Source organism: Alosa pseudoharengus, unplaced genomic scaffold (assembly GCF_046254945.1).
Source record: "Alosa pseudoharengus isolate Yale_2024_CS ecotype anadromous, Long Island Sound unplaced genomic scaffold, YU_APseudo_1.1 YU_APseudo_1.1_scf_22, whole genome shotgun sequence".
Classification (NCBI taxonomy): domain Eukaryota; kingdom Metazoa; phylum Chordata; class Actinopteri; order Clupeiformes; family Clupeidae; genus Alosa; species Alosa pseudoharengus.
Genome location: NW_027468680.1, coordinates 17,610,384 through 17,624,221, shown reverse-complemented (window position 1 = coordinate 17,624,221; position 13,838 = coordinate 17,610,384). Strand labels below are relative to the sequence as shown.

General features: G+C 45.6%; 2 protein-coding genes across 2 annotated transcripts in view; both read left to right on the top strand.

Moving 5' to 3' along the window:
* scfd1 (sec1 family domain containing 1) overlaps positions 1–3,134 on the top strand; it is a 23,104-nt gene extending 19,970 nt beyond the window's left edge. The window contains exons 21-25 of the mRNA XM_076300830.1: positions 140–192; positions 614–647; positions 1,350–1,415; positions 1,535–1,603; positions 2,882–3,134. Coding sequence (XP_076156945.1) covers positions 140–192; positions 614–647; positions 1,350–1,415; positions 1,535–1,603; positions 2,882–2,905 — 246 coding nt within the window. The 3' untranslated portion in view covers positions 2,906–3,134. The remainder of the gene's footprint in view (positions 1–139; positions 193–613; positions 648–1,349; positions 1,416–1,534; positions 1,604–2,881) is intronic.
* Positions 3,135–3,901: 767 nt separating this feature from the next.
* Positions 3,902–8,147, top strand: opn6b (opsin 6, group member b). The gene is made up of 6 exons (XM_076300144.1): positions 3,902–3,995; positions 4,396–4,601; positions 5,178–5,277; positions 5,763–5,867; positions 6,266–6,486; positions 7,521–8,147. The coding sequence occupies exons 1-6, from the start codon at positions 3,902–3,904 to the stop codon at positions 8,145–8,147; spliced, it is 1,353 nt and encodes a 450-aa protein (XP_076156259.1).
* The last annotated feature ends 5,691 nt before the right edge of the window (positions 8,148–13,838 follow it).

Here is a 13,838-nt window from a genome sequence, read left to right as displayed (position 1 = left end):
GCCATTTAATGCAGACAGATGAAGTGGTGCAGGACAGATGGGATGGAGCGGTACAGAAGCGTATGGAATCTGGGTTAGGCGTCTCTCTTCAGGCGCAGAGCAGACTAGACTCCTCACCTCTCCCACTTGTGCTTCCCAGGAGACAGACGACTACCGATACTTCGACCCCAAGATGCTGAGGGGCAGCGAGAGGTAGGAGCTGGACACACACACACACACACACACACACACACACACACACACACATAGTTACGGATGGACTACCCATTAGTTTACATTCACACATTACATTATATTTACATGTATTCATTTAGCAGACGCTTTTATCCAAAGCGACTTACATACAGATGCATCTGAAGAAATGAGAATATCATGGAAAAGTTGAAACTGTCATAATCTAGAAGTGAAATATGTCAAGCCTTTTTTTTTGTTTTAATCTTGATTATTCTAATCTTGATGATATGTCAATCATATGGTCAATCACACAACACATGATGAATTGTACTGTGCTGTGTCCAAGGCACAAGCACATCCTCAGTATCTGGACTGAACATTTGTCTTCCCGTCTCTGTTTTATCTGTCTCTCTTCCTCTGATGTCCCTGTCACATACAGTTCCATTCCAAGAAACAAGAACCCATTTCAGGAGGTGAGATAACTTCAGATTGTGTGTGTGCCTGTCTGTGTAAGTGTGTGTGCGTGTGTCTGTGTCTGTGTGTGAGAGAGACAGACAGACAGACAGACAAAGTGTTGCTGTGGGAACCCTCTCAAGCCACTTAGCCAAATGCCCATGGCGATGCCTCTTGGGTCTGTTTGTGCTTAATCTGGATTAGGTTTCCTGGTGGCCGTGATCAGCTAGCATGAGACTTAGAGGGACATCAAACATCCCTCCAGTCCCCCCGCCCCCACCCCACCTGTAGTCTCACCTGTAGAGATTAGTCCTGTCTATCAGAGCAGAAGCAGACCCAAGAGCTTGATTGCATTGAGATAATATGGATTAGAACCGACCTGCTTGGATATAACTGCTTGGTGCATATTGCGTAAGAACCTGTGAAGATTTTAATTAAGTTTAATTAGGTGGTGTTATTGAAAATACTGCAATGTGTCATTTTCCACAGTAATTAGTTATTTAGTTGATTAATGTGCTGGGAAGACTTAATTAATTAATGCAATTAATGTCACAAAACAGAAGACTTCTTTTCTTTAATGTCCCTCAAATGCTTTGTTGCGCTTTCATTGTGGTGAAATTCTCACGACTAGCTTTCATGATTTGATATTGTGATAATCATTTGGGTACTTTGGAATGTCTGTCACTGTATCATGCCAATCAAATGTCACATTGTCGTTCCAGGCTATTGTCTTTGTGGTTGGCGGTGGCAATTACATTGAGTATCAAAATCTTGTTGACTACACAAAGGTAAGTCCCTGCTGGTGGTCAAGTCCCAGAGACCCAAATACATGTTCATACTGTGATAACCTGATTGAGCTGGCATGCGATCAAATGGCTTACATGTTTGTTTATCTGTGTGTTTGTAGGCCAGACAGGGCAAGCGAATCTTCTATGGCTGCAGTGAGCTCTTCAACGCCGGGCAATTCCTCAAACAGGTACGGCTACCTCAACTGATCTTAATTCACACAATTGGTTTAGGAATCCCACTGGGATTGTGTGTGTGTGTGTGTGTGTGTGTGTGTGTGTGTGCGTGTGTGTGTGTGTGTGCGTGTGTGTGTGTGCGTGCGTGCGTGTGTGTGCGTGCGTGCGTGCGTGCGTGTGTGTGTGTGTGTGTGTGTGTGTGTGTGTGTGTGTGTGTGTGTGTGTGTGTGTGTGTGTGTGTTTGCGTGTAGACATGGATTTGTGTCCGAGTTCTTAGACTGGCTTATTGTTTTAGGACATTGTTATTACCATTCCCTCCAGATCTCTAGAAGCTGCTAACAGGGACACAGAGTCTTTAGAGTAAAACTGAACATGGGACATCTTTGTTTTGAATCCCAACAAAGTGTTCATGCTCACAGTCAAGCTTGTTCATCTGAGCTAAGAGATTACTTGGACTTGGAGTTGATCCTGGACTTGCTTGAGAATGGATAATACGTGAACCATCTTAATCAGAGAATATCTATTATAAATTCCACAATTTATAAATTTCACCCAATCTGTGTTTATTCTCTCAATAGTGTGTGTGTGTGTGTGTGTGTGTGTGTGTGTGTGTGTGTGTGTGTGTGTGTGTGTGTGTGTGTGTGTGTGTGTGTGTGTGTGTGTGTGTGTGTGTGTGTGTGTGTGTGTGTGTGTTTGCGTGTAGACATGGATTTGTGTCCGAGTTCTTAGACTGGCTTATTGTTTTAGGACATTGTTATTACCATTCCCTCCAGATCTCTAGAAGCTGCTAACAGGAACACAGAGTCTTTAGAGTAAAACTGAACATGGGACATCTTTGTTTTGAATCCCAACAAAGTGAGAACAAAGTGTTCATGCTCACAGTCAAGCTTGTTCATCTGAGCTAAGAGATCACTTGGACTTGGAGTTGATCCTGGACTTGCTTGAGAATGGATAATACGTGAACCATCTTAATCAGAGAATATCTATTATAAATTCCACAATTTATACATTTCACCCAATCTGTGTTTATTCTCTCAATTGTGTGTGTGTGTGTGTGTGTGTGTGTGTGTGTGTGTGTGTGTGTGTGTGTGTGTGTGTGTGTGTGTGTGTGTGTGTGTGTGTGTGTGTGTGTGTGTGTGTGTGTGTGTGTGTGTGTGTGTGTGTGTGTGTGTGTGTGTGTGTGTGTGTGTGTGTGTGTGTGTGTGTGTGTGTGTGTGTGTGTGTGTGTGTGAGAGAGAGGTCGACAGAGAGAGAGAGTGACTTGTCATGACCGGTCTTTATTGCTTCCCCAGCTCTCTCAGCTCGGACAGAAATGATAGAAAACTGTGATCAGAAGACCCTCCTCTCTCCAGCTCCTTGTCCTCTCTACATCCAGTCCAATCAGGATCTCTCTCTCTCTCTCTCTGCCTCGGTGATCAGCTCTTCAGATCTCTTGGTCATATTCCATGTATTTTATAATGTTTACCATACTGTAATAATGTTTGTCTTACTCAGATGCTAAACTCTCACAACAAATAAAGATTAACACTTAAATGCAAAGATGAACCACTGTGTCTGTCATCATTTAGCAAAGACTCATTGTATGGATGGCTTGATCACGTCTTAATCTGCTTACTCATGACCAAGCACCTTTGAGGTACCTTATAGGTTGACTACAGCAATGTGAAGGACACATGCCTTGTACTTTGCCTTCGATAAGAGTGCTTTATGAATTAAGATGAAATCTCCTCTCTACATCTGGTCCAGTCAGGATCTCTTTAATCAGTAGTTTCTGGTTTGAGTTGTTAGGGCCCAAGCCCCAAGGAGAGGGCCATTCAATTACAAATTCAGTTGGGCCAGAAATTTTGCATGGGTCAGATCATTTCAGCGGCTGATGGAGATTATAATCGGCGTGAGAGGCCTGAGAAGGGACTGTCAGGAGATGGGTAAGTGGCTCACTTGTGCTTTCTCCGACTCACAAACCTCGCCGTCGACCTGATGGCCTGGTGCCTTGACAGGATTAGGGGATTAATGTAGCACTGCCATTGCATCTGTATGGCCACTCCAGACGGCTTTACCTTATGGGATAGATTAAGGCCAGTAGCGACACTCCCCTCCCCCACACACACACACCTCCAGCAACACCTGCTACTGCTAAGCTATCCAAAGGGACAAGCAGACCTCTAATTTACTTTGTTTGTTGTGTTTAGTTGGGTTAGAACACTGGAGCATAGCTGTGGGAACGGAGACCAACTGTCTGAAATGAGTGCATCCTAATAGTGGTTCTCAAAGAAACACAAACGCTTGCTCAAAAGCTCAAAGGCACCCTGATGATGGATCTCCAAGACAACCTGAGGGCAAACCTGTCGGTGTACCGCGTGTCGGACGAGGGAGAAACGGCCATAGGAATCTATCTACTCATACTGGGTAATGCCCAAACTTTTCAATCAATTCAAATCAATTCATCTGCTGTGTGTGTGTGAGTTTCTTATTACCAAATGGATACCAAAATTGATGTTTGAGACGTATAGACTTTAGGGTAGATGTATAGACGACTTTAGGATAGATGGGGTCCGTTTTTAGATGTAAAGGTATGTATGGTATGTTTGCAAAATTACATAGTGCTTCACCCATAATACAGAACACCCATAAGAGTGGGAAGGCTTGAGAGAAGCCTTACCTACTCTTTGAAGCTTTACTTCAAAGCTCCTGAAGAAACAATCCCTGTTGATGGTGAACTTCAGAGAAAGGACAAGCGGGAAAAACAGGAATGTCTTTTGATATAAACCACCTTGACCGATGTGAGTGATTATTTTGCTTTTTTTAGGGTGGCTGTCTTGGCTTGGCAATGGGGTGGTGATTTTACTGTTGACCAAGCGGTTGCACACACTCCAGGCCCAGGACTTTCTCACCCTCAACCTGGCCTTATCTGATGCTGGAATTGCTATGTTTGGATACTCCCGTGGCATCCTAGAGGTCTTCAACGTCTTCAGGGATGATGGGTATCTCTTCCAAACCTTCTGGACCTGCCAGGTAAAGCTATTAGTCACAGGATATTTAGTTTGATATGTGATTCCTATTTCATCCTCAGAGTCTTAAAAAGAAGCACTTTGAGTTTGTGCATGGATTGAAAGTTCCAAATATTATTCTGAGACTATGAATATACGATGAAGTCTAGACACTAGGGGAATAGTACATACTGACTAGAGACTATCAACTCCAAGGAATTGTTTGTGTTTGCTACCTAATCTTTCCTCCCGTACACTAGAATCCCAATCACATGTGCTAGATCAGACAGTGAACAGATGGGCAGGAGTTTCTCATTGCACCAGAGATGCACCATGTTCCTCCTTATCCTCTAATCTACCTGGCCAGGCTAGCACAGAGCAGCAGGGCAGAGCGAGGTGATGTCGCTAGCACTGCTGCCCCATCCTCAGAGCTTATGAACACAGAGAGAGAGAGAGAGAGAGAGAGAGAGAGAGCTAGATAGATAGATAGATAGATAGATAGATAGTGAGAGAAAGTGGAATAGATAGATAGATAGATAGATAGATAGATAGATAGATAGATAGAGATATCCTAATTTCAGGGCTTGTTTGTGTGTTCCAGGTGGATGGCTTCCTAATCCTGCTCTTCGGCCTCATCAGCATCAACACACTGACAGCCATCAGTGTCGTTCGCTACATCAAAGGATGCCAGCCGCACCACGGTACGCATGCCAGCATCCCACTCCCTATGCCAAGAAATCCCTTCTCCTCCCCCTGTGGTCTGTAAGCCGCATGCAGGTGCATGAGTGAGGCCAAATGGGGTTAGTGGCCCGGAGGTGCTTCCTCTCTCTCTTTCCCAGGCGGACCGCTGACCACTGGAGTATGGTCTCAGGGGGTTCGCGGGAGAGAGTGGACGTGCTCATGATGTGGCAAATGCTTAAGTCAATCAAACAAAAAGTGAAAAACACAAATCAAACCAAGGCAATATGTCGATCAAAATAGTGAAACCCCAACATTAATTTCGATTCGATCAGATGTGTTTTAAGCTAAATGTTTACCATTGCTTTATCACAGATGGTTGAACTCTTGACTTTAAGAAAGTGTAGCTTTAGTGCGCTCTACTGACCTGGGGCATTAAGGATGTATCCAGTTCTTGTTTTCAGAGTCCTCTCCTGAAACTTCTGATCCTGTTTCTCTGGTGCTGCAGCCCACCACATCAACAGGTTCAACATCTTCATTGCAATTGGTGTCATCTGGCTCTCCTCCCTCTTCTGGTCTGGAGCTCCACTGTTTGGATGGGGGAGCTACAAAGGTAAAGGAGCCAATGAACCAACGCCAGCTCTCCCTACCTCTTTCCACTCTCCATACTTTACACAAGAGGTTCTCTTGTCATCTGTTAGGTCCCTGTAGCTCCAGTTAATCCTTGTTACCTGGCAACTTTCCATCTTTGGTTTGATCATTCTGTCATTCAGTTGGATCATTCCAGTGCAGGTAGCACCTCATAACCAGTACAGCATTCCTTCATAAACAGTTGTCTACATGTTTTGAATTGTGAATTGTAAAACAAATAAAATGCCTCACAGTTACAATATACTGCTAATGTCTTCAAAGGAAGACACAACAGCATTTATTTGACATATTGACATTGACATGATTTGACATATTGACATGAGTATTGAAGAGGCGTGGTCTCTCCTCTTCACTCTGCAGCCCGCAGGTACGGCACGTGTGAGATCGACTGGGCGCAGGCCAGGTTCTCCGTGGCCTACCGGCTCTACGTCATCCTCGTCTTCCTCTTCAACTTCTTCCTGCCCATTTCCGTCATCGTGTTCACCTACGTGTCCATCATGCGCATGGTCAGCGCCAGCCACAGGAACTGCCAGGGGAAGGTCAGCGAGCGGCAGAAGAAGATCGAGAGAGGCATAACACAGGTACCTCATCTCCTCTATCAGGGGAGGAGAACCATAACACAGGTACCTCATCTCCTCTCTCAGGGGAGGAGAACCATAACACAGGTACCTCATCTCCTCTCTCAGGGGAGGAGAACCATAACACAGGTACCTCATCTCCTCTCTCAGGGGAGGAGAACCATAACACAGGTACCTCATCTCCTCTATCAGGGGAAGAGAACCATAACACAGGAACCTCATCTCCTCTATCAGGGGAGGAGAACCATAACACAGGTACCTCATCTCCTCTATCAGGGGAGGAGGGGCATAACACAGGTACCTCATCTCCTCTCAGGGGAGGAGGGGCATAACACAGGTACCTCATCTCCTCTCAGGGGAGGACAGCACCTAAGATGTCCAGCCAGGTTGCTCGTAGAACTGTCTGAATAAGTGTTCTTTGTAGAATCCTTTTTGTGAAATGTATGGCAAGTTTATGCATCAAAGAACACGTTTTACTCACCAGTAAAAAAAATCTTGTAAAATGATTTATTTTTAATTTCTCTAGCTGTCTTTTTTCCACTTTTAAGGGTTCTGACCTGCTTTTTACTTGTATATAATATGTGTTCACCATCAGTGTAATGAGACTGTGTTACACAAACAGAGCTCCGCATAGCCACACAACCATGATTAACACTTCTGACTCTTTGATGATGATGGGGAAATCACCCCCTCCACATAACTGTCCTAAGATGGAGGGTCCATTATCCTGAGCTTCCTCTCCTCCCTAGACTCCCTCTTTCCTGTTTTCTCCACGGTTCTTTTATTCTCTTCTCCTCCTCCCACTCTCTCTATCCTCCCATCTTATTGAGTGCATCTCCCAGTGCTTCTCCGCAGGTGTCTTTCCTGCTACTTTTCTCTCTCCTCCCTCCTCCTCTCATCTGGTCTCCCCTCCTCCCCTGTTTACAGTCTAACCTTTCTCTCTCTCTCTCTCTCTCTCTCTCTCTCGCCCTCTCTCTCTCTCTCTCTCTCTCTCACTCACTCTTTCACTCTCTCTCCCTCTATCTACCTCTCTGCAGGTGTCTCTGCTGCTGTGTGCGGCCTTCCTGCTGGCGTGGTCACCGTACGCCGTCATCTCCATGTGGTCAGCGCTGGGCTACCAAGTGCCGCCGCTCACCGGGCTCCTGGCCAGCCTCTTCGCCAAGTCGGCCAGCTTCTACAACCCCTTCATCTACATGGGCCTCAGCGCTAAGTTCCGCACTGACCTGGCCGAGCTCTTCCACTGCCTGCGCCGGCCCCTGGATCGTCTGGGCCACGGCTCGCCGGTCCCGCAGGAGGACGGTAGGAAGGGCCGGGGCAGCGGCGGCAACGGTCACCGCCCGCTGGGCTTGGTGCCGGACAAGGTGAGGGTCAACCTCGATCGCTTCAAGGAGCCGGTGCCCGGGGACGAGCCCCTCCTTGACAGCGGGCTGGACTCCGGGGTGGAGTTGGGCCGCAGCTTGAGTGACAGCGGCGCGCCCCCGGAGAGGGAGGCGGGCGTGGGAGGAGAGAACGAGGAGCGAAGGGTGGGCGTTGAGGGGGAGAGGGAGCAAGTGGAGATGGGAAACCCCCAGACAGACTGTCAGCGGAGCCCCCTGGTGGGCCCCAGTGGTCCCCCCACTCTTCACAGCTTCAAACGCCGACCCAGCAACACTGGGCGCCTGTGAGGACTGGAGCTGCACATCCCATAATATCAAACACAGTAAACCACACCAAATAAATCATACCAAATACATAACATCAATCAAACCAACATATCACCATCATAACCACTTACTACAGAGCAACTCCCATTTATCCCTGTTATTGACCTTAAATAGTATGATTATGATCTTTGTAATAAGGTTTTCATGCACTACACAACACTGGCACAATCCATAATCAGTGTAAAACAGTCATAACATCATTTGCAGCCACCACCCCGGTAACATATTTATTTGTTGGATCCCCCCCCCCCCCACCTCTTTCAATCGTTTCTCCTTTCTAAAGCAGCTACTTGATGATGTCTTTTATAATGTAAAAGCTCCATACAACTGGAGATGTGTTTTCTGGATCAGGTTGCTGCATTGTGATTGTAACATAGTGTGTCCCCCCTCAGACACTGGCAATCATCTATTCAAGACAACCCCTGTCCCATTTATAATCATGCTTTAAATTCATATTTTTCTTATTCACTAGGCCTTATCATGAGTAGGCTTAGTGTGCTTGTGCTAATGTGCTTTACACTTAAAAGGGCCATAGCCCAGTGTGAAGAGATGAGGGATGTATGTTGATTGCAGGAAAGTGATTGTATCCAAAGTGAATAGACTAACTCTTGTACAGGGGGAAACCTGCACTGTATCCATGAAGGGAAACAGTAGACAGTGTGTGGGTTTGCCTTTTCTGCCCTACCTAGTCTACACACTAAACTCCATTTCAAAGCAAAAAAAACAAAACATTAAAGTGCATCTGAATTATTTAAGAAATTAAGAAATTATTAAGAAATCTCTTAAAATCACTGCCACCTTGCTGCCACGTGTGTGTGTGTGTGTGTGTGTGTGTGTGTGTGTGTGTGTGTGTGTGTGTGTGTGTGTGTGTTTGTCTTTACGTGTGTGTGTGTGTGTGTGTGTGTGTGTGTGTGTGTGTGTGTGTGTGTGTGTGTGTGTGTGTGTGTGTGTGTGTGTGTGTGGTCCTCAACGTTTTTCAGGATGTATGTGCTACAAACAAGTCCAAACAAATCTTCAGTGTTGACAGTTCTCACAAGCTTATATTTTGACAAAGAACTTCTTAGCTGTTTGGATAAAGTCTTCTCGCACTTATTTATGTGACAACAGTCTCGAAAAGTATGTCCATGCATGTGATGACAACTTGAAATTGCCTTGAAGTGAATCCAAAAGAATCAGCTTTGGACAAGGGACATAGCTTAGAGAGTCAGCTGTCCTTGGGTGTCCTTCTCTGTGAAAATAATGAGACAGAGAGAGAGCCAAGACTGCCCCAAAGTCGCTAATCTGGGACCTGCCCTCGCTTGACTGAGCTTGAGAAAAGTCTTTCCACCTCAAACAAAAGTTTCAGAAAACATTCACCCATCTATGCACTAAAAATTGAGCTGCTTACCATATTCATATACGTGTACATAAACCAGCTATTCATCTGTCTCTATTAGCATTTTATCAGTGGCTTCCCAAAGAGCAGTGCAGCATAATAGAATTCAGTGTTAATTCCCAAAATATCCTCTAGCTACAGGGATCCAGGAAATAAGGTAAGGGGATTTTGTTCAACAATAACATTGACTCTAGCCAGGGCCAGGTGTGTAAAATAAACCCGCGTTTCAAAGTGAAGTATCACCATGTCCTTCAGTGAGGCTATTAGTAAAGATTAAAAGGTGGTTTAGCATTTTCGCTATTCCAGAAACTGAACATCGAAGGGGGGGGAAAAAGCTGGAAAAGACATTTGACTATGGTGGTCGTCGAACCTGTCAGTGCGGGTTAACCGTCCAGGCTTAGGAGAAGTTAATCATTAAAGTAAAAAGCCAATTTTCTCTCCTGTGTATCCTGGTTATAATCCACAAACAGCAAAATACTTCATCCCTGTTTTGACTTCTCCGACATAGCGCGGAGTTAGCAGGAATTTCAGTGTGCTGTAATGGGTCCAGACAAGCAGACAATAGCCCACCAGGAGGTCCCCACCGCTGACCCTCTGTGCTAGGGCAGTCCTGTCTAACACACACACACACACACACACACGTGACACAACAAACTTATTCATAAGTGCACACAGTTGGCCAGATGACTGTTAAATAAAAATTAAATGTGCACAGGGTGTAGTTTGTCTGCACAGCAAGGAGTCTTGACTGTTATTATATTGTTTGTAAAATGTCTGACTGGTGTTTTTGGATAAAGGTGTGACTGGCTAGTTACCACAGGCAAAGAGCTAAACTGTAGAGAATATGGATTTTATATTAAGATTGCATATTGTGTAGGCCTAGGTACAGGTGTAGGTTATGTTCAGAGGGGTATATGAACCTCCTTCCACAGATTGAAGGTTCTTAATTCCCTTGTTGTTGAAGTGGTGCTGTGTGTATCACCATGAACCACCAGTGCCTTCAGTCAAGCCTTCAGTCATTGTTGAAGTGTGCTTAGTCTGTATAATATTCTCTCCATGTGTGTGTGTGTGTGTGTGTGTGTGTGTGTGTGTGTGTGTGTGTGTGTGTGTGTGTGTGTGTGTGTGTGTGTGTGTGTGTGTGTGTGTGTGTGTGTGTGTGTGTGTCTGTCTGTCTGTCTGTCTGTCTGTCTGTCTGTCTGTCTGTCTGTCTGTCTGTCTGTCTGTCTGTCTGTCTGTCTGTCTGTCTGTCTGTCTGTCTGTCTGTCTGTCTGTCTGAGTCTGTGTCTATGTGTCTGCGTTTGTGTCTGTCTGTGTCTATGTGTGTGCGTATGTGTTTGTGTGCGTGCGTGCGTGCGTGCGTGTGTGTGTGTGTGTGTGTGTGTGTGTGTGTGTGAGTGTAGTTCTAAAGCATGGCCTCTTGCTTGCTTCCTGAGACACACACTGGGCCTCCGAGCCCTACTCACATGGGGAGAAACGTGAGGGGGAACTGGGGGTGTGTTTGGCCTGCACAGAGAGGAGTGTGTCACTTCCACTCAACTCACCTTCCTCTTCATCCTCCACCACACACACACACACATGCACGCACGCACGTACGCACACACACACTCACACCTTCCATGGTCCACAGATTACTGCCAGCTTCCCCTTGTGATGATCACCTGCCTTCTTGAGAAATTGAACCTCCTCCTCTTAGTCTTCTCACAAAAAAAGAGCGACACAGAGAGAGAGAGAGAGAGAGAGAGAGAGAACTCTCCCCCCTCTTCCTGACTAGGGTCTGGCAGGAGCCAGCAGGAGCTCTGTTATTATTATCCTTATTAATGTTTTTACAATGAGAGATAGCTCCAGGATAGAAGCCCCATCCCCCATGCAAAGATGTGGTGTGGGGTAGGGGGTGGGGTGGGGTGGGGTGGGGTGGGGGGATTGGTTGTGATCAAAGCAACCAAGCATGGGCCAAGACACACACATAACACACACCGAGCAGGACAATGGGTGTTGTATTGGTCTGTCTCTGAGTCTGATTGTTATTATTAGTATTATTAAGTGTCCGGGTCCAGGATGCTTTCTCTCCCCCCAAAAATAATGATCAATTACCCATGTGCCCAAAATCACTACAATGAGAAGGCTGTTCTAGAAGGACCAAAACATTCCTCTCGGGTGTCCGTGACTCTGCCTGCGACCGACGGGGTGTGTGTGCACTTCAAAAGGCCCCTTCGGTGGCGGGCAGGAGGATGGGCAGGTTGGCGCTCGCCAACAGCAACTTCCTCCGCAACTTAATCAGCATACAGAAGCCCTGGTCAGCGGCTGCCACTGTAAACAGGGCCTGCGTCGCTCACAGGACGCCAAGAGCGGAGTCAATATACGCAGAAGGGCCTCGGCTAAAGGCGCCCCAAAACGGGCTCCTGGACCGGCTCCTCCATCTGATGAAGCTCATTTGATCTGGGATTGGATCCCCTCGTGCAAAAGGGCCCCTTATGTAAGTGGGGCTCTCTGGTGCCTAGCAACTGAGCCGGCGTTGTTATTTGAAGGAGAGGATGGATTTGCTTTGTCATCTTAGCAACTGCTGATTAATGGAGAGGGGGAGAAGCTGGAGGATGAAGAAATGGGAGTTAACAGACATTAGACACGGAGATATGAAAGCCCCTATCAAAGCAGATCGGTTCTATTGGCTCATTATTGCTCATTTGTTATTGCACAGTAGAGTTTGATCACAGACTTAATTTGAGTGTTGTTTTTGATTCCACCTCTACCTTATCAACTCTTTTCACTTGGGGCCAAAATACCTCTTGCCTCTGAAATCCCCCCCCACCACCAAAATAAACCTATTAGACACACAGTGCCCGTGTACAAATTTGTCTCTTAATATTTGCTAATATCTACTGTCTGCTGTGCCTGTGAAGGTATAACTGACCTGTTGAATAATAAGCTCTTCACTCACTCTTGAAGCTCTTCAGTGTCTGGACATCCTCACAGCCCGGCGGGCCAATGGGGCCCGCCTCTGCTGACGTTGTCACAGAGACTCAGTGGGATGTGTGTGGGGTCGTTATTTAAAGGGACGGCCGCGCTTCTCTGCAGCCCACTCATCCCAGGAACACCAGGACCAAAAGGAATATAAGTCTGATCTCTCTCCTCCTTTTTTTTTGAATCAACGAAAAAAGAACTAAGGGAGGACAAAAAACAGCCTTCTCCTCAGTGAGCGTGAACTCTAAGGGTGTCCCAAAAGAAGTTGTGTCTCATCTGCTATCTGTAAGCTGGGGCTTTTTTTGAGGTGGGGTGGCTGTTTCTAGTCTGTTTTGCTCACTCTCATCCAGCTGCACTCTTCCCATGCACGCTGATGCTGTTCCACAGCAGAGCTAAAGGGGAGGGATCAGGTTACACTGAGCTGCAGGTGTCTCTGATGGGTCTGGGGCTCGACTGAATGGAGGGATGTAGAATTATTATTTTCTTGATTGAATGAACTTCCATACTACTTTTAATAATATCTAAACTGAGAAAATGTTTTCATAGGTAACCAAGCTGATTTAGTGCAATGCTGTTCACCATGTGAATGCAAATATGTAGAAATGGGAAAGGCAACAGACGCTATCTTTCTCATTTATCTCCATTATTAAAAGTTCTTGTCTGTCAGTTCAGGGCTGTTTTAAGGCCGAATAAGTTGGTAACGCCTATGTTTTCTTTCATAGGATATTTGTGCCGATTATATGTTCTGTTTTTATTTTCATTTTTTTTCTGTAGGAGTTTGCTCTCAACATGTTGCTGTGGTCTCTTGTTCTTCATCTGCTGGGTATGAGTTCTCTTCTCTAAAAACAGCTGAAGCCTGCATTATTAACCAGAAATGTACATTGAAACAGTTCACGCTTGTCTGTGCAAATTAATCTATGCTCGTATCGACAGAGTGGTCATGTACAGTAGACTACCTGTCGTTTTTGCAGTGTTCCTTTAAAATATTGAGCCTATCACTGCTGTGATGTTCTTAAATCTTCCTGTTCCTTAGCTTGAGTTTCTTCAGAAGTAAAACTCAAGTTTTTTTTCTTTTGTGTAGGCTTTTTGTCCTTCGTTGGCAATGCGTATGGATCGGAATCTACTGGTAATATTTTCATTTATTTTGGAAAAATTGTGAGCTGTTATTTGAGACGCAGTATTTAGCTATTACGCATGATTGTGATATGTAGTAGATCAGAGTATTTAATGTCCTCGACTTCTTACAAAGTGTAAAATGAAGCTGAATGGGCGATAGACATAATTCCCCCTGACTTGGTCTCTTGTGCGTACTAGTGCCA

Coding starts and splice junctions, on each gene's coding strand:
- opn6b (XM_076300144.1), top strand. CDS start 3,902: ATGGATCTCCAAGACAACCTGAGGGCAAACCTGTCGGTGTACCGCGTG. Junction 3,996..4,395: donor AATCTATCTACTCATACTGG/GTAATGCCCAAA, acceptor TGCTTTTTTTAG/GGTGGCTGTCTTGGCTTGGC. Junction 5,278..5,762: donor AGGATGCCAGCCGCACCACG/GTACGCATGCCA, acceptor CTGGTGCTGCAG/CCCACCACATCAACAGGTTC.